We start from the raw sequence: 19,332 nt of genomic DNA on the forward strand, positions 1-19,332 counted from the left end.
ATCAAAGCGCAGGGTAGCCTTAGCAACTTCACTGCACCAGAGCACTGAAGGGTACATAACCTCTCTAAGAGCTTGATTTTGCCAACCCCCTGATGCCAACAGAAATGCCAGAGACCGCTAGTTTCACCAGGAGGGCTGGCTCTCTGAGGAGACAACTCAGGTGAGTGTTTGCAGGATAAAGAGATCATACACGTAGACACTGCAAACGGCAGGTACCAGCGACCGCTGGCTCTTAGGTTTCACCTCAGAAACCCTCTTGAAAAAATCCCAGGGTAGAAGTCTGGACAGCAGAGCTGGGAGCAGACAGAGGCAACTCAGCTCTGGAAATGGGAGGAACTGGTCTTCTCTGAAGCTCAAGAGTACTGCTAAGGCACAGCTGGAGCATGAGAGTGGAAAAATAGCAGGAAAAATAGGGCAGCAAGAAACCCTATTCCAGCCTTTCCAAAACAGTGTATTATTTCCATCAGCAGCCTGGAAAGTTTATTGCAGAAATCTTCAGGTACTGTCAGAGCCTTGTAATGATGCGTTTACCCATCATGCAACCACCAAGCATCCAATACAATGGGTCTCAAACACACTGTTACTCTGACCATCTAGATATGGGTAACTTGACTATTATTATTTACAGGATATCAGCTGGCTAGATCCACTGCAGACTACACTACGTTACTGCACAGAAAATACCCTTGGAGCCATCATATTTTCCCAGTCTTTCATAGCTTCTGTATGCCAATGACAGTTTGAGAGGGAAGATTCTTCAGAAGTACTTTTAATTACTATTTCCTCCTTAGCTAGAATGCATTAATTATAGCCTGTTTCTCCAGATAATAAGAAAACAAAAACCAGTGCAATATGAACACTACAAGAAACTTAATTACTGAGTCAGATGTCCTTTAGATGTCAGTATGACTACAGTGAGGAGCAAGAAAATAAAACACACACATATCAGCCTCAAGTTGTTAGATCAGTTATCAAAACAATGTCTTTCCTCAGCAACTTAATTTTGAAGAGCTCAACCAGCTAATTAATCAAACGCCTGTTACGTGTTTCAAAAACGTGCTTTTTAATAAAGGAGGCCTGCTGATGTATTTATTACAAGGCAAATGTGGTAAATGGTTCTGCATGCAAATGCAGAAGTGCAGCATGACTTTGAAGTTTGAAGGTCAGATACAGGAACCATTCTCATAAAGGTTCTTATGTCAGACTGCATCTTCTGGTTTACATCTGAGTTTAGGAGGAGGAAGAAAGAGAATTAAAAAGAAAAAAATTGAATCAACCAGTTCTGTGACAACTTAAGAAGAACTGGCATGCTATCATTCACCTGCTTTCCTTTAAGGATCTGCAAATAGTCTCCCACAAAATGAAGAAAGAAAATGAAAAGGGTGCTGGGGACACACACAATTTCGTTCTGATTTTCAACTGTTTTCTTCATCAGGAAAAATCAATCTACTTAGGTCAGCAATGATTTTGTTTAACACGAGAATGTCATCTCCTCCATTTTCACAGGCATTTCAAACCCACATCATTTAAGAGAGGTGATGGATTTTCTTGTTGATCAACATGTTTTATTTTAAAGAAGTATAGACTCAACGGCAGAAGCAAATCAGAGGATTATGCATTGATCTGTTACCAGGCATCAGCGAATTTAACCCTTACCATTCTATATTCCCAGCAACTTTAGGAAACAAAACTCAACAGCTGGGCCTGAAGGCAAACAAATATGCCTCAAGTACCAGAGTCTGATCCAAGTCAAAAAAAAGAAAAAATATGAAGAATGTTTTACATACATGCCTCGAAGACAAATAACCAATATGGATTTCTTTTTAGCACCACCATCACGTTTAAATTCAGTAAAACTGATAACACTTCCCGGTAAAACACTGAGTTATAAACAATCCCTCTTACACATAAATAACAGAGACATTATACAAAGCAGACAGGAACATGGACGGATGTACACAAAATAAACACATTCAAACTTACCCCACTCCAGATACTCAAGGATGTTCTTCTCTCTTCTCAGAGGGGAATTATTACATTCATCATAAAGGCAGATGAGTATATCCAGCAAGGTTTCCACACTGAAGCATTGCCCATTAGTCTGTGTTGGCCCATCCAAAATAAACTGCTCCAACTGCTTCAAACGCACTTCTCCAGACATGGTTGTTTCAGTTTGCATTGGGGTTTCTTTTTTAATGATTATTATTACTTTGTCAGAAAAACAACAACAAAAAAAAACTTTTGAGGGTTTTGTTGTTTAAGAAGAAGTCAACAGTATTTTTAACAAGCGTCAAACCGTGGCAGTGCTTAATTTCCAGCCTACCTCTGTGTTCCCAGCCTGAAACTAAACCCTTGGAGTTTCAGACACACACATGTAGTGTGTATATCTGTGAACATATGATTTTTAAGCGAAGAAAATAGTTATACGTAAAAAAATGTAATAGGCTTAATAAGAAGGGGGGGGGGGAATATATGGCCACTCCTGGTGCTTTAATAATAATAATTGCACTCAAATTCAGCCGAGACTGACTGACACCGATTTCACTGTGCGTGCCCAGGCACACGCACTTATATATTTAAGGTCTTCTCCTTCATTCCCGATGCAGATCATGCAGCGCGATCCTGAGAGGAGCCCCGCCGCAGCACCACGGGATAACAGCCCCTCCGGATCCGCTTCCCAGAACGGATGGGAAGGGAAAAACAGGCGTATTTACGTGTTTATATAAGCGAAAGGACGAAGAAACGAGGGCGCACACCGGCGGGGAGGGAGGGATGAGGGGGCCGCGCAGCCCCGCCGACCCCGCCGCCTCCCCCGGCCCCAGCAGCGCCTCCGCGGCCACCGCGGGGTGGGGCGCAGCCCCCCCTCCTCAGGGCGCAGCCACGTCCTGCCCCGGGCAGCCTTTCCCTTCCTCCTCCTCCTCCTTACCGAGTCTCCTTTTAAGGCTTTTCAGTGATTCAAAAAAACTAAAGTCTTCATCGTCGCCCCCTTCTCCTCCGCTGCGCCAAGGGGCGGGGGGCGGGACGCGCGCCCCGACACACCGGCGAAAGCGCTCCGAGCCCTGTCAAATCCTTCCCATGGCTGCGGCGGCTGCTGCTGCTGCTGCTGCGGAGACGGCGCCCTCCTTCTCCTCCTCCTCCGGGTGCGCGTCCTGGGGCGGAGGGGAAGCGCCGGCGTCCCCGCTCCGGCCGCACGCTGCGGGCCGGGAGGCCCCGACGACGGCGGCGGTGGCTTCACTCCCGGCGGCGCGATGCCCTCCCGGCTTCGCCCCCCCGGGCAAAGGGCATCCTCGGGCGGTGCGTGTGCGGGGTGCGTGTGTGTGTGTCTGTGTGTGTGCGTCTGTGTGTGTGCGTGCGCGGGGCGGCGGGGAGGGGTAGCGGCGGCGCCCTCCCTCCCCGGCTCGCTCCCTCCCTCCCTCCGCTTCCGCGCCCTCCTCTCCCCCCGCCGCTCCCTCCTTCCTTCCCTCCCTCCCTCCTTCCCTCCCGCGGTCACACGCGGCAGGCGCCGCCGCCGCCGAGCGCGCAGCAGCCCAACATGGCGGCCGCGGCGGGGGGAGCCGCCGCCGAGCGCCGCCGCAGCGCGGGGAGCCGAGCCCGGGGCCGCCGCTACTGATGGGATTGAGGGGAGGAGGGGATGCTGCTGCAGCAGGGAATGCAGGGATACGGGCGGACCCAGGGATACGGGAGGGAGGGAGGGAGGGAGAGGGGAGGCCGCGGGCCGCCCGCGCTGGGCTACCCCGGGCGGACTCACCCGCCCGTCCGGGGATCCCTCCGGGGGTGTCCCCCGAGCCAAGGGGTCAGCCGCCGCCGTTCCCCGGCCCGGTTCCTCTCAGCCGCCTCCCCGGCAATTAATTAGGCCTTTGAGTAACGATCCCACCAGCCTCGTTAGGCCGGCGGGCAGCGGGAGCGGCGCCTGCCTGCTGTTCCAAGGGTGTTGGCCATCCGTGTCCGAGGGTATCTGCCGAGCTCCAGGGCGAGCGGGGACCCCGGCCGCCTCGCACTTCGAGGGCTAAAAACGTGACAGAAAATGAGTCGGCTCGTGGCGGTTCTGTCCTCACTTGCGAAGTGCCTCCCCTCCCCGAGGAGCCTGCTGTGCCACCCCAGCACGGGCCCGGAAAACAAGCTCGTTTCGCAGGCGTTTCAAACCCACATCAGTTCAGAGAGCTGAAGGATTTTCTTGTTGATCAACGTGTTTTATTTTAAAGAAGTATAGACTCAACGGCAGAAGCAAATCAGAGGATTGTGCATTGATCTTTTTCCAGGCATCAGGGAGCGGGCCCGACTCCAGGGTGGAAAATGGCAGCGGCCCAGCAGCGTGTGGTGGCCACTCTTTTCTTTGCCAAAGGTGTAAGGGATGTGCTGTGGTGGTCAGGCTACAGCAGGGCGTTGAATGTCATCTGTAAGTCAGCCCGTAACTTCAGTTCGTCCTTCCTCAACAGTCATGGAGGGGGGGGAACACAGTACAGCCTCCGAAGGTCACCGGCCATTGGTGGAGTTCAGTGTTCTCCAGGAGCCCACCAAGTCCTGTGTCTACTGGAGCTCCAGGGAAGGAAACGGCTCAGGCATCCGCTTCCTCAGTTCATTAACCAACAGAAGACCCTCAGCTGGGTTTTGGGTTAACAAGCATCTATATAACACTTTTTTCTTTTTAAACTGGCTTTTTTATCAGCTGATATAGAACATCAACAGTCTTACATTTCATCATGAAGATGAAATGCACAACACAATTAAAGTCCCATATGTTTGCTTGGGTTCACTCAGCTATATATAAACTCCCTGGTGTGAAGCTAGAGAGGACAGTGATTCCTACCCTGTATGTGTGAAAAGGCAGAGCAGACTGGATGTGGGGCTGGGAAAAGTCACCTTTCTGTCAGTGAGCCTGGGAAGGGTGTCCACCAGTTTCAACAACAGCCTTTCAAAGGAAAAAACACTCCTGCCTACTCTTAGTGAATGAAGAAATGTGCAGAGAATGTAATTCTAAGAGCCTTTTAGGCAAAAACCCTCTCAGAAATATTGGAAACTACTACAACTATAAGTAAGCTTTTAATGGGTAGAAGATAAGATTAAGCTGAGAGGACAGGGACAAGGAAAGGATTTCCTTCCTGTGCTGGGATACACCCTTAGTATGACAGGAGCTCTGTTGCGAGTACCCGGGGTGCTGCTGGTCGTTGTCTACTAAAGTCCCTGCAGTGCCTCCGTGGTAGGAGCCCTTTCCAAAGCTGTGGCACACAGGCAGTTTTACTGTGAGAGTAAGGCATTTCCTGCTTGCTTTCCACTGAACTTGTGGAAATTGTGATTGAAGCTGGGGGTGGGGGACACTGATGACAGCAATAAAAATAAATTGCTGTTGCCAGTGTGGGTGGATCAGTTCAGATCACACTTCCTATAGGGGTTGGAGACATATCGTCCAAGTTCATCATCACCATAGATTAACCATTAATAAGGTTGCAGAGGGAAAAGGGAGATGAGTAAGAGTCAAAGGGATGTTAGCCTCTTGGACTTTGGCACACCACTTGGTAGGGAAGAGAACTAAAGAACCATTGCCAGAGATATGATGGGTGTGGATATTTCACTTACTTATGTTACTGTCTTTTTCTCAGCCAATTATAAAATCTTTCCTTATTTTACTTGCAGACCAAGTGTTTGGAAACAAGGAAGGATACCCAGCAAAGGTGCTCGCTTTCCCTATATTTCAGGTTTTAAAGATGAACCCTTGTTTCTAGCAGCACCACTTGACAGAAGTTGCACAGCAAGCCAGTTCTTTCCAGCATTGCTTTCAGCTTGAGTGAGGCTACAAGAGGTAGATGTTCCTATTAAAACCATGCTATGTAAGCGGCAGTTGAACACAGAAAACACGAATTATTTGTTCTCTCCTCATTTAATAGCCTGTCCACAAATATATAGGCATCCCCACAACAACCGGTGATATGCCCACTGGGCTGTAATCAGCTGTTGTGCCACAGAAGCTGTGAGGAACAGGTAACACCAACTATGACTGGAGGCATTTTTATTTACTGGGAATTATCTATGTAGCAGATGAGTAATTCTCACAGTACACCCATGGGATAGAAAAATATTTTCTCTGCATTATAAGAAACACTGCAAGAGAGATTTTAGTCTGGAATATTTAGAAAACCAATAAAAGAATTCAGTGTAACACTCAGAAATTCCTTCCGTCTTGTATGTTCTGTCACTAAGACAGACCATGTCCTAAAAATACACCCAAGTTGTGCAAACATACCCCAGTATCTTTCATAATTATCACGGGTTTGTTTCACCCAGTTCTTGTTTTAATAATATCACAATAATATTTTCCTCCTATTGCTTAGCTTTACAAATGTTTACGGTACCTAAAACATAACTAATGATAATAAGGATTTTATATCTTACAACAAATTAAGCAAGCTGATAGCAACAGAGGGAATAGTGAGGAATGAGAAGGATATGCTTGAAACAATGTAGTTTATGTATTAACGTGTATGTTGAGTGCTGCAATACTAAATGTTGGTATAATAGAGTAAACAGCCTTTTCTCTCCAGGGGCAGGAGGTTTGTTGTTTTGGGTGAAATATTGTGGATATCTGGTTTTGATATGCAAACCACTTCTAAAGTTGAGAGGGGGCCCACATGCTTCCTGGCAGGTGAATAATGCTTGTGAGTGGTAGATCTGTTACTTGCTTAGGGACAAGTGCTCAAGAGTGGCACTTATGTGTTGACAAAATTTTACATCCAGGCTTTTCTGTTCTCCAAAACTTCACTTTGTAGACACATGTTGTTTGTAGTGGTATAGCAGTTCATCCCCCAGGGAGAATTTAGTAGTACTCTATGCAAAACCGGTGCTGGCACCCAATTTAGAGAACGTGCGTTTAGACATGTGATGGTACCATTTGAAAAGGGATCCTACAGCTGTCACCTGAATTATAGTAATAACTGAGGTTATTAGAAGTCTTTGCAGTTGGCTGCAGACAGAGCACACATTGGTTGCAGTCTAGGATGACCCTGAAGACCAGTGTGTGTGAATCAAGAAATACTTGTCCTATAATCTGTTACACTGTAGTTTCACATAAATCTTGCTGCTGGGACAAACTTAACTCTAGCAAACAGGTCTCTTCACTGAAACTGATGACTATTGCAGAACTTGATTAGTCTCAGTACCTATAATAATGCATTTAGTAACATACCTTAACATTTTTAAAGACTTGTAAACCTACTGTTCTTTTCCTCTCTAACTGCTTTGCCAAGACCTATTTCTCCTGTGAGGTCTACAGACAAGTCCAACTACAAGCACTAAATGGTACCTGGCAAAATTGATGCTTATTATTTACCTAATCCCAAAACAATTATAATAAATGTATATGGATATATAGACATTGTAAATATGGAATTATCTTTCTCTTTCCTCATGCTTCTTTTATTGGTCTTTGGAGTCTTATTTATAGTCTTAATGATTTTCTGTGAATGGCTGAACTGACTAATTTTACCTCAGAGACAAATTGCATCATGCTGATCTCACTGCACTGGTTCTGTGTCAGCCTGACTCCCCTGGTTTTAATCTTCATTTAAAACTAATGAGAATGTGGCCACCACCAGCATACAATTTTCTGTGAAGAATGAAGTGGTTTTGACCCTGCTGAAGTGTCTAGAGGTGCTGTGCTCTGAAGAGTAACAAGATAGCCTCTGTGATTAAAGAAGAGGAGAGGAAGTAATGGAATTACATTTATAACTGCATGAAATTGCTATAATCCGAATCCTGCTTTTATGATGCAAACTAGGAACTGACCAAAGTCACGTCTCATGCTGACCTCCAAACAGGACCCCGTCTTTGCACTCTTACAATGCTGTTTTATCTCTCAATATATCGTTTTCTTCCTATAAAAGTGGGACCAAGTCTGCCAAAGCTCTTAGGGATGCTGTAAACCTTAATTAACGTCAGCATAGCAGTCTGAAATTCTTTTTTATTTTCATTTCTTCAGTAACATAAATCTAAGAGTGGTTTTGTAGTCCATATTGTCTGCAACTTTTCAAGCCTTTAGTCCCTGCATAGTCCAGTTCTTTCTTGTGGATTTCTCTGTCTATGGTGATATTTTCTTCCACTGTGTCCCGAATCTGTTGACCGTGTTATGCCACCTTCAAAAGTTGAACTCTTCTCAAGATACTTCACTCTCTCAAATGAAGCTATTTAATGAGGTAGGACTCTTTCTCAGGTCAACTGGCTTTTCAAACTGAAGAGTTCTGAGGAAGACCACATACTTATTTGTGAAACTGTATGACAGATGCAAATTTCTGCCACTGCCACACGAGGCACAGCAAGATAATCCATTTATTCAAAAGAAAAGCAGATACATTTACATTATTTGGCTGATACCTATACAAAGCTAATGTTGCTCATCTTACAATTGGAGTAACTCAGCATGAGAGCTGCTTCTAAATAATCTCTCTTTGTAATGTTTCATAGTTTCAACTGATCATAATCAAGACTTTCAATATCTGTTCCTCTAAAATGAGTACCTCTTCTGGTGAACACCCAGTACTGTATTATGGAATTCTTTTTAATAAAAAGGATATACTTAGAGATTAATTCAGTGAGAATTAGCTGCGAAAGTGTTTTAAAAAATTGCAATGAGCTGCTACTGTCATGTAAGTAACATTTATGGGAGAGAGGAGGAATGAGGAAACTTGTGACTAAGAGATCTTTGATTGGGCAAGGAAACAGGATGAAGTGAGGAAAAATGGGATAGAGAGGAGGGAGGGAGAGAGCAGGATGATTAGTTTGGAAATCATATGGGAAGGAAGTGGTTTAGAGAGGGGAAGTCAAGGGCAGGGAGTGTGGTAAGAGAGAGGGAGGGAAGCTTGTGAAGAGGGAAAGGGAAAAAAAACTTATTTGTTAAAAACAGCAACTGTACTTAGATGAAAACAAGCCCACCAAGATGCATAATTTGGAATGTGAGCCCAGGGTGGATAGAGCTGGATTAACTTTATGTCAGGATTTTCATTTTGGATTTAACTTTTGGTCACAGAGTGCCCAGCTCGTTACAAAAGAGGATGCAAGAGATCACACACTGATCCTAAGTTTCCCAGGGTTGTGGAGTTTTCAGATTAGAAGTTTGACCAATTCAGTTGTTGTTTTAAAGTACTATTTTGGTTTATTTGAATTTTAATGAACAAATATGGATATATTGAAAACAGCAGTGGCTATTTTATGTACTTATTTTTAACTTAAGAATTGTAAAAATAGCATCAAAGCTCTAAAATACATATTTCATTGGAAAAATAGGTACAGGCAATGACAACAGATGTAATTCAGGCAGAAGTCTGTTTTAATCAGAGATAGGACACTTAATGTAAAGAGAGACTTCCATCATGGTCTGCAGATTGAAATCACAATATCCTGGCTTATCAACAGTTGGCATTTAGAGTTTGTTTGCTAAATTTATTTAGATGGAGAGGCAGCAAGCCCCATCTCTCTCTTCATGGATTAAATTTGTAATCAGTCATCACATTTTAAGTAGGTGATGACAGTGGTGCAGCTAACAATGACTAGAAACCAGCAGTTTTGTTATTTACCAATACTACATTTTGTGGATTGATTCCTTCTGCAGTGAAAACTAATAGAAAAAATGAAGTGTTCTGTAAAACTTGAGAGACTTGTAGAAAGCATTTGGTGTAAATAAAGGCCTTTTGCCACTCAGCAGGTAGCTTCAGGTCACCTCCCAAAGAGAAGAAAATCTTGAAATCATAGAATCATAGAATGATTTGGGTTGGAAGAGACCTGAAATATCATCTGGTTCCAACACCCCTGCCATGGGCATGGACACCTTCAACCACGTTGCTGGAGGAAACCAGGTTGCTCAAAGCCCCATCCAATCTGCACTTGAACACTTGGGGATGAGGCATCCACAGCTTCTCTGGGCAACCTGTGCCAGTGCCTCACCACTCTCATAGTGAAGAATTTCTTTCTACCATCTAATCTAACCATTTTAAAATGTTATGAAGTGTTCAGTAATTATCCCACTCCTATAAATGCCAAAAAAAGCCTCCTTGATCTCAGCAAGAACATAAGTGAACTCATAATTCCTTCTGAAACAAACAAAACTGTTTGGACTCAGTCTTATGAAAAATGAGAGTGGTTTATATCTTTGCACAGTGTCAACCATTTGTCTTTGTAAACTGTCAGTGCACAAATTAAGAGGATTTAATTATATGGAAAGGTTAGAAGTGGTTTTTGAGGTAGAGAAAGACAAATATTTGTACTAGTTTAATAAAAAAGTGTGAACATAACACTGGCTTGGATCCTCATGTGTGGATAGCACTGGAAATAATTGTACTTGTGGACGGAGGTGCTGGCCAGTGGTACAGCTTATTTTTGTTATAGTGCTCCTTCTGTGAAGGTCACCTCTTACAGAAGTGAGAGCAGATCTGCTGGCATGAGTGCTCCCTACCTGCATCAGTGCAAGCGGGCGAGGTTAGCAGTGGAGCACTATGTCATTGTTTCAAGTAACCCAGTCACTTTGGCTGAAATAAGTTGGGGCTCACTTAGACCTTCCTAGACATCAAAAGGAGGGACAGTCTCCAGCATGTGGGCAAAGACAAACGTCAGAGATGGTGTCATGAACAATAACCTCTCCTAATGGGCTACACATAGTAGATAGGGGCACACACAGGTCAGGAAAAGGACATTGCTCTACAGTCACAGTCATTCAGCTGGGGATGAGTTTAAGTGGCAGTGAAATTTTCTGAAGGCAGGAGTGTTGCTATTGACGGCATTAATTCAACTCAATCAATCAAACTGAAGACAAGGACTAAAAATACTAATTAAAAGTAAATATTTCCAATCACAGTAAGTTTTAACAACCTGTAACTTGAAAGTCATTTGGCTGATTTTCCTCAGTTTTTGCAAAAGTGACTAAAATACACCTGGCAAGCTTCAGACTCGAGCAGCTTTCCAAGCCAAAGTTATGATGAAGGGATGGAAACAGGGTGCTATAACAGAAGTTAGCTTCAGCCTTAACCAAGGAACTGTTGCTGCCTCCCCTTAATGTCCCAAGATATGCCAAAGCAGACTGTAGATGAATTAAAATCATTAAATAAAATGGAATGTTAGTAAAATTTTAGGCAAGGTATATATTTGTCTGTCATAGAAACATTAATCGTGATACAGCTATGTCTCAAAACCTTTTCTTTCACAGTTTGCTCAGAAGACCAACAATTTCTATGTGTGGTGCATCAGGAGGAAGGAAGGTCTGGCCTCATTCATCACCTGGAATCCAGCATTTGCTGCCATCAATTTCTTGGCTTCCTCCTGAAGAACAGGATTTCATTTTGGACGCGGTGAAAATTGGAGTTCCAATTTTCCAATTGAAATTGGTAACAAAAAAATATTTTTGAAGATGTTATAAAAGTTCACACTTTTACAATGAAGAATGATAGTCATAGTTGTGTCTTCTCAAAAAAAGACATTGGCAGTTATTGGCTGTTTTTTTTGCTTTTTCAACAAAGTGAAGATTTTCTTCCCTGACCAAATAATAAGGAGAGTGGCTAGTGGATGTATAATTAGCTTCCAGCTATGGCTAGCTCAGCTCTACACAGCAGCAATCCTACAGTCACTAATCTCACTGCTGTCTACTACAGGAGGAGGAAATGAGCTGGGCCATGGTCTCTGAACCTCATCCTCCCTCTGGTCAGGGACTCTGGCAGACCCGGGGTGCAGAGCCGCAGGATGTTGAATTTATTGCTCCCGTTTGCTTCAAGGCCTTTCCTAAGACTTAATTCCCTCACCCTGCAGTAAAAGTGATAATAATGAAAAGGTCTATGATTCACAGTAAAGCACTGTATCTTATTTAAGTTAAACAAGTACCTAAGTGCTCTGCTGAACTAGGGCCAAGGGTGGATTACTGAGAGAGCTGGGCAGCCTTCCCATCTCCAGCCAGTTCACCAAGTAGTCTCAGGCTAATCATGGAGTTGTTCTGGGGCTTAGTTTCCTGTGCATGTTTATCATAGGGTATCTATTCTGACTGGTAGAGATAAGGAGATAATGTGGGAACATGAAAAAACTCTTCAGAACATCATGAAAGCTGTAGAAAAAACAGGCTTCTGCATTGGATATACATTGCATGTTACATTCTCCTTGTGACTTTTCTTTAGTTTCTGGATTCTAATCAGTACTTGTGAAAAAAACATCAGGCAGCTCATTAACAGAGAGCCTATTTGCACTTGAATGGCAAGAGTGTAGTCTGAATCCCACCTAAACCAATAGAAGATCCAGTGCTGCATGCAACCAGCATTCCAGAGCAGCTCAAACTGTGTTGCCTTCAAGCAGCCTCATCATCCTGCCAGCACTGGCCTGCTGCAGGGTGAATCCAGCAGATTTTGTCCAGGCTGTTGCCTTCGTGCTGTACAGCAGCCTGAAAAATTAACTCAGCCCCCTTTGCAATGGCTTATTAAAAGGGAACTAGAACAAAGTTTGGAAGTTTGTGCCTAACCCGCACTGAGAGAGTTTCCTCTGATCAGATATGGAGCTTTTAAGGCTGTTTTGCATTTCTCTGATTCCTACCTGGCAGAAAGTGACTAGAGAAAGGGCAAGGGTGTCACTGTGGAGAGCTTTTTATTGATATGAGAGAGGCCTGGTTACCACATAATAGTTTGCAAGAACAGACTATTCTTTTAACACTTTTTCTACTTGGAAATTCATATTACATTTTGCAAAGTTAGAGCAAAATAGCTTAGTGTATTGAATTGCCAGAGAGCTATCCTGAGTACATACATTTACTGTATCTTTTGATACAGAGGAAATTAGCATAAAAAAATCTTTACTAAGAATAGATTGTGGTAGAATATTAGTTTTGTAGAATAACAAACAGACAGGAAAATATAAACATGCTTATCCATCCTGTACAAGATAAGAGCTGAGGTAAGGTACTGTCCTCATTAACAGCTGCTAGCTGATGTTGTAAACACAATTGTGGGGATTTTAATATCACATTACAGCATTGTGTGTGAAACCAGAAAAAACAAGTGCTACTTTTTGTGGATTTTTTTGACCTACAGTTCTGAAAGAGATTGAGCTCTTTTTTCTTTATAATAAGCAGCCATATTTTGTTTATCCATAGATAAAGCAGCACTGTAGCGTAGTTCTGTTTCTGTGACCCCCTCAAAACCTTTCTGCAGGCATTTCCTGATTCCCAAGTTCTGCAGATTTAGAACCAAAAAAGCCAGAAGAGCAGTGAGTATCAGCAATATTTCCTTTTTCTGTTGGATGTTCATGGGTCAGTCCTGCAGGAATTAGCACAGACCGAAATAAGTATTTTTGCTCAGGGTCCCCCTTCTGCAAGGATAGAATTCCCAAATTCTAATCTCACCCCCAATTTTGACTCACTTTCTGTCCCTGTAAGACATGAGGTAGCTGGGGCCAACATGCAGACAAAGGATTATCACCCAAAGCGAATGGGCTGTTTTCAACTCATCCTGCATAGCTGTGGATTTGAAGGCTTAATTCCTTACCTCTTTTGTGGCAAGTGAAGGGAAAAATCCAGTGGACCAATAAAAGAAATGGAAATAGAGGCAATGGGAAGTGGAAGTGGTTGTGGAAATGGTGTTTGTGGAGAGGGGGCTGTAACTGAGTTGTATCCCATGTGAGTAGCTTTCAAGGCCCACCATTCCATCTTTGCAGGGAATGCACAAGAGAGCAAGTGGTATTAGCCCATTCTGGTGATTTCCAACCATGGAAAAGATCTCCTGAGCTGTTTGCAGCTGATATGGCAGACCATCTTTACCTGACTCAAGGCTGCAGGTGAGGAACTGCATAGTTAAAAACTGTCCCTTGTCATCTCCTCTGGGATATGATGTGTGGGAAAATCTTGATCCTGACAGACAGCAAGTCCAAGGTTTGCCAGTCCTTAGCTGGAAACAAACTGTTTAGAGAAGACTTAATTCAGGGACAAATACTATGACAGAAAAAGCAAATCCTAAACATAAGCATGATATTAAAGACATAACTCGGTTGCAGAAAAAACCCAGAACACTACAAATGCAGGCAGTGTTCACTAGATGCATTGTTCAGCTAGGATGGAGGTTGGTCCTGAAGTTAATGAAAAAGGATGTGATTCATCCCTTACTGAAACTCATCAAAATTTCTCATCAAATGATTAAAAACATTAATTTGTGCATTAAATAAAAGTGGACAATCCATCAACAACATAAAGTCTGTTGCTTAGAGAGAAAGAATACATAGTATGTAATTACAATACCACTGAAAAATACAGCTTATCTTTTTAGGTATGTCAGCTGTCCAGCTGCACTTAAGTATATTTCACCGTATCCATTACATTTGCATACGATATATGTAAATTAATATGTCCTTAACTCATACCTATTTCTGTATGCATAGATGTAGTATGCATGTATATGCATGTATACATACATAGGTATGATATAAGCGCATATTCATTCAGAGCATTTTAATATAGTTAAAAAACACTGTGCCAAAAATGTACACCATCTGTTTTCAATCAAAATAGCCTATTTCAGAGGAAGGGAGTGTTGTCTGGTGATCAGAGCAGGGGAACTAAAGAGTCAGGACTCATGGATTCCATTCCTGAATCTGCCAGGAATTGGCTGCATGGTTTTGACAGGGTCTGTGACTCCTGTGTACCCTGCTTTCCCCATTTGCAAGATGGAGCAGTTTCTACTCCCGAATGTTGCAATGGAAAACATAATTAGTATATGCTTGGAAAAATACAGAAGTTCTTTTTATATCATCATGGTATGTTTGAAGAGTGGAATTTACTTGAGAAATACAGTAGAGGATTTGTTTCAGAAGACATACATAGCAGCTACGTGTATAATTACAGCTATTTGTACACATGTAGGTTGCCTAATTTTTCAGTGATAATACCTGTAATAAAATTAATGGGGGGAAAATGGTGCTCAACACTCTATGAACCCAGCCAATACTGTAAAAGTTTTCACACTCTATTGAACAGGGTTTCCACGGTGACAGCCCTACACCAGTGAGTGAAATGTGTGCTGTACCTAATTTTCATCCTGAAATAGGAAAATACAAATGGGTATTGGGATTTTCTGGTAGGTTCCCTGCAGAGAAAGCCTAGCTCCACTGAAGACAATTACAATACTCCTATTAACATAATTAGGACAAGATTTCACCCCATCCGCTTCCTTAGCTTCAGTGTGTCCCTTTCAGGAATACAGCAGGGGCTGCTCAGCACATCCCACAGTGCTTCCTCTTGGGCATGTTGGCCACGTTTGTACTGTTGCACAGAACAATGTCCTTCCTGTGCTCGGTGGTCTGCACAGGGCGGCCCAGCCTGGGTGTGGTGGGAGTGTGCCAGGTGCTCCTGTTCTCCCACCATCCTTACCTACTGATTCCCAAACTCCTTAGATTTCCCCATAGCGTGCACATCTGTGGGGTGTTAAGGCTGTGCCTTGCCTCTGGAGAGGGAGATCAGAGGCGCTTTCCATTGGGATGAGAAACACCATATAGCAAACTGCATAAATGCAGCAGCCACATAGTGTTGGAGAGGAAAAGGAACAGTGTTTGTACTTCAGGGTTTGCCTGGCTGCCAGTACGAAAGTGGCAGTGAGAAATCATGTGTGCTGAATGCTGCTTATGTATGCTGCAAACAGAGGCATTCAACTATGTGATAAATACTTGATGTAAATACAAATGTATTTCAACATCTGTGTCTTTGTCACCAAGAAAAGTGGGCTGAGCTTGTTTGGTTTGGATGTTTTTGACAGCTGCTGTTCCCCAGGTTGCACCTCATATCTCAATAGTGTGCTCTTGCTTAAGTGCAGCTTCAAAAGTACATTTAGGATCTTACCATGTACACACCTAAAATGAGCCAGTTGCTCATCCAAGTGAGCTGGTGTAGTGACATACATGATAAAGCAAGAAAAAGTCAAGGCAATATGGATTTCACAGCTGTTAAGTGGATTTACAGGTTTGTCACTCAAAGAAATACTTTTACCCAAATGAGTGAGCACAATGTACAACATAAGATTACTTTGAAGAGACAAAGCAGTTGATTCAAATACCAGCTTTTGAGAATTGTATTTCCACGTCTGAGATCTTAAAACTTATCTTCTGTCTTTGTCTCTGTGAATGTATCTGCTGTTTGGATCGCACCTGCTACATTTTAAAGAAAGGCTGTGTTCACTTGGTGCCTAGGAAATACTTTGTAAATCCGGCTTTCAAGCCTCTTTCAAGCCTATGGAAAGTTTCCATCATATATATGAGAGTTTCCATTATAGATATGTACCATATTCATTTTCAGCCTCCTTGAGTCAGAGCGTTGAAGATAACAAACTTGCTGACTAGGATAAGCTCTTCTTCAGTTCTTGAACTTTTGTAAAATGAGATTCCTCTTTAAAGGAGGTACAATTACCAGCCAAATGAGATAGCAGCTTCTAATTTCAGGCTACCAGTAGGGCTTGGTGGGAGGGGACCAAAGGATCTAAATCCTACTTTCTACTTGTGACAGTCTGTACCTGGAGGGGAGAGGGGGAGATGTATCTCTCATGTGCAGTAAATGAGAGCAGTTCATTCAATTGATTCATGCAGTAGGCTCATACAGACACCAGAGGCTCTTCTTATGCACGGACTTACCTTTTGGGAAGAGAGAGGTTTTGCTCTTATGGCCCATTTGTTTTTCTGCCTCTCCGCTGTGACTTCTAGCAGGGAGGCATGAAATAAGGGTGCATTGCCAAATGAGTATCAGCCAGTTCTGGGGCCAGGGCCAAGAGGCAGTGATACGGAGCTGGTGAAGATTGCTGCCTTTTGGCATGCCCATGTGGAAGGCAGTAGATTCCTCGGTCTGACCTTGAGAAGTCAGGAAGAGGATGAGGAGGCTGAGCCAGGCAACCCAGCTCCCTGCAGAGACCACAGCAGCGTAGGGTTTGCTGTAGGTTATCTGTAACAGCCACTTCCACTGAACTAGAGCAAACAGAGTTTGGCACAGGCAGGCTTGGAAGGCCTGCTGGGTTCCCTTGTTTTTGAGGACACTTGTCTGACCCAAATAACAAGGATTTTGCACATTGCCAAAGGCACTGGACATGTCAACAAATGCATAAAAGTGTTTGGTTTACCACCAGACTGAAAAAATATTTAGAATCTGGAAGGCAATAAACTGCAGATTTTTTTCCCTGTCACCCCAAAGAGCATGACTTTTAAATTATGTATCACTTCCTAAACCCAAAAGTTGTTCTGCAGTCTGTTGGTGATGGTGTTCTCAGGAATTTGTAACTAAAATAAACTTTATTTTGTGTTGTAATACCTTTTCACTATATTCAGGGATTATTCCTGACAGTGTCAAAAAAGGGCCTCATGACTTCAGTTCACGCAAACTGCTCAGAAGAGGGGGTAAGAGAAACTTACTTAAATTCTTTATTCACATAAGATAGATGCAGTTTGTCAATGACTTTTTGACTGTGGAATTCTGCAGGTGTTCTGAGCAGTGAGGCAGCGTTACTGGCACATGAGTTAAGATGGATCATGTGAGGGGAGATGCTCCTTCATGCTGTACACCTAAATACACCACACTGCCATTGCCATTCTTAGGTGGAGGCTGCACGGTGCAATGGTCTGACATAACTAACAGCTGTTGTGTCATTGTTTGGAACATGAAGTCTTCATAATACACCAGATATTGAATTGGGCAAGTATATACTTGTTTTCCAGCTTCTGCTGCTATGTGTGTCAAGCTCTTTCTCACACATGAAGTGCAAAAGCAGGGCTTGAGGTGAGCAATGCGTGGTGCTACAGCAAGTCTTCAAAAGTAGCGTGTGTGCCATGTGTGATTTGAGTCTCACATTGCGATCAATATCCAGCTTCTGCTTTTGCCTTCTAACAGTTCCTCAGTGTCTGCACTGTGACATGAAATATCTCAGGTGAGACAGAGGAGGGGAGCTTCTCTGTGTTAGACATGCAACTCCTGCCATTATTACAAAGAAAATGGAGCAATATGCAATGAGACTGCCGGCGCACTCCAAACCACAGCCCTCTTAGACTTCTCCTTCTTCCAAGTCTGATGGGGATCCAGATGCAAAGGAACTTTTCCAAAAAAACAGACCTTGGCTCTCAGTGCTTCATGCTGCAGAGAATTATGCACTTTCTGAAATTTTTCTTTGAGAACATTTGTTTTCCCGATGGTGTTACTTTATGGACTGTATTTACTTTTTCCATTTTGTTCATAGTTACCAGTGTGTCTATTTTCATAGTCATGCTTTAGAAACAGAAGTTCCTTTCCCTCTCTCCACTCTAATCCTTGTAACCCTCCCCAAAGCTTAACACCTAATTTGGATAATAATTCCTGCCCACCATCTCCCTCCTCCCACATCACTTGCCGCTTTATTACGTTAACTATACTGAGTGAAGTGCTAATGGCTGCTTTCTAACTGCTTTGAAAAACACCGTCGTGAAAGAAGAAGCCAAGTAAGAAAACAGAATGTTTGGCGCCTGTAATGGAACACAAAACCTTTTACCTTAGTTCATGCTTTTGAACCTAACCCAGCTCAGTAACAGCCCAAGTTGTTAATATGTCAGGCTTATGTGGTAGCCTGAAATAGTTCGAGTTCTTAGTCTGTGTCATGAGGTTTGGGATACAGAACCCTGGACTCCATGCATGGTCTTGAATGTAATCCAGTTCTGTTCTTACTGTCAGGGCAAAGTGGTTGGCTGGCTAGAAACAGTCCATGTTATTTGCCAGCTTTCCACCAGAAAAGCCTCCCCATCAAAGAAACAGTCAGGTCAAGCAGTGCTGCCCCGTCATGTTGGCCATCCCGGTGGCAAGGAATGGTGAGGGTTCGGTATACTGTAAGAAGACAGTTCCATCTTTTAGAGGCACAGGAGTTAGGCTGTGTGCAGCACAAGGAAGCATAGCAGCACCCCTGGAGTTGGTAAAGAAGGAGGACATCTGTAGAAACAAACTGCACTTCCAGGAGAACCTGGCATTTGAAAGCTAACTCCCTTAATGCTTTTTCTGTGGAAGATAACAGGAGGAATTTTTTTAAGACCCTTGTCTTCTCTAAAGAAGCTGACTTTTAGAGACTGTGTTAGAGTTGCTACCCCGTAGGCTGCTGTCTCCGTACATGGCTGATGCATGCTGGGCAGCACAAGTGTACCCTTTGGACAAGGCTGCTCTAGAGTGTCTTTGCATCAGGCTTGCTGGGAACTCCTGCAGAAATGTAGAGCTTCAGGCATGTGTCTAGACACAGGGGAATCATGGGGCAGGGCAGAGAGGCCAGCGCAATCCTGCATAGTGCTTTTGGCTCAGCAAAGTGGTCTGGGAGCCCTGTAGCCCAAACAACACCAGTGCTGAGGATG

General features: G+C 43.5%; 2 protein-coding genes across 11 annotated transcripts in view; one reads left to right on the plus strand and one right to left on the minus strand.

Annotated features, from left to right (window-relative positions):
* The window catches only part of CDC42BPA (CDC42 binding protein kinase alpha), a 187,397-nt gene extending 184,217 nt beyond the window's left edge, over positions 1-3,180 (minus strand). For all 10 annotated transcript variants that reach the window (XM_027696620.1, XM_027696619.1, XM_027696618.1 and 7 more), the window contains exons 1-2: positions 2,927-3,180; positions 1,984-2,208 (exon numbers count right to left, since the gene is read on the minus strand). In XM_027696620.1, the coding sequence (XP_027552421.1) occupies positions 1,984-2,179 (196 nt within the window). In that variant the 5' untranslated portion in view covers positions 2,180-2,208; positions 2,927-3,180. The remainder of the gene's footprint in view (positions 1-1,983; positions 2,209-2,926) is intronic.
* On the plus strand, positions 2,773-12,454 carry LOC113973912. The gene is made up of 4 exons (XM_027696534.1): positions 2,773-2,846; positions 2,971-3,294; positions 11,183-11,360; positions 12,138-12,454. The coding sequence occupies exons 1-4, from the start codon at positions 2,773-2,775 to the stop codon at positions 12,162-12,164; spliced, it is 603 nt and encodes a 200-aa protein (XP_027552335.1). The 3' UTR covers positions 12,165-12,454.
* Positions 12,455-19,332: the final 6,878 nt, after the last annotated feature.

The sequence above is a fragment of the Neopelma chrysocephalum genome, unplaced genomic scaffold (genome assembly GCF_003984885.1).
Source record: "Neopelma chrysocephalum unplaced genomic scaffold, ASM398488v2 Primary Assembly neopelma1_108, whole genome shotgun sequence".
NCBI lineage: Eukaryota > Metazoa > Chordata > Aves > Passeriformes > Pipridae > Neopelma > Neopelma chrysocephalum.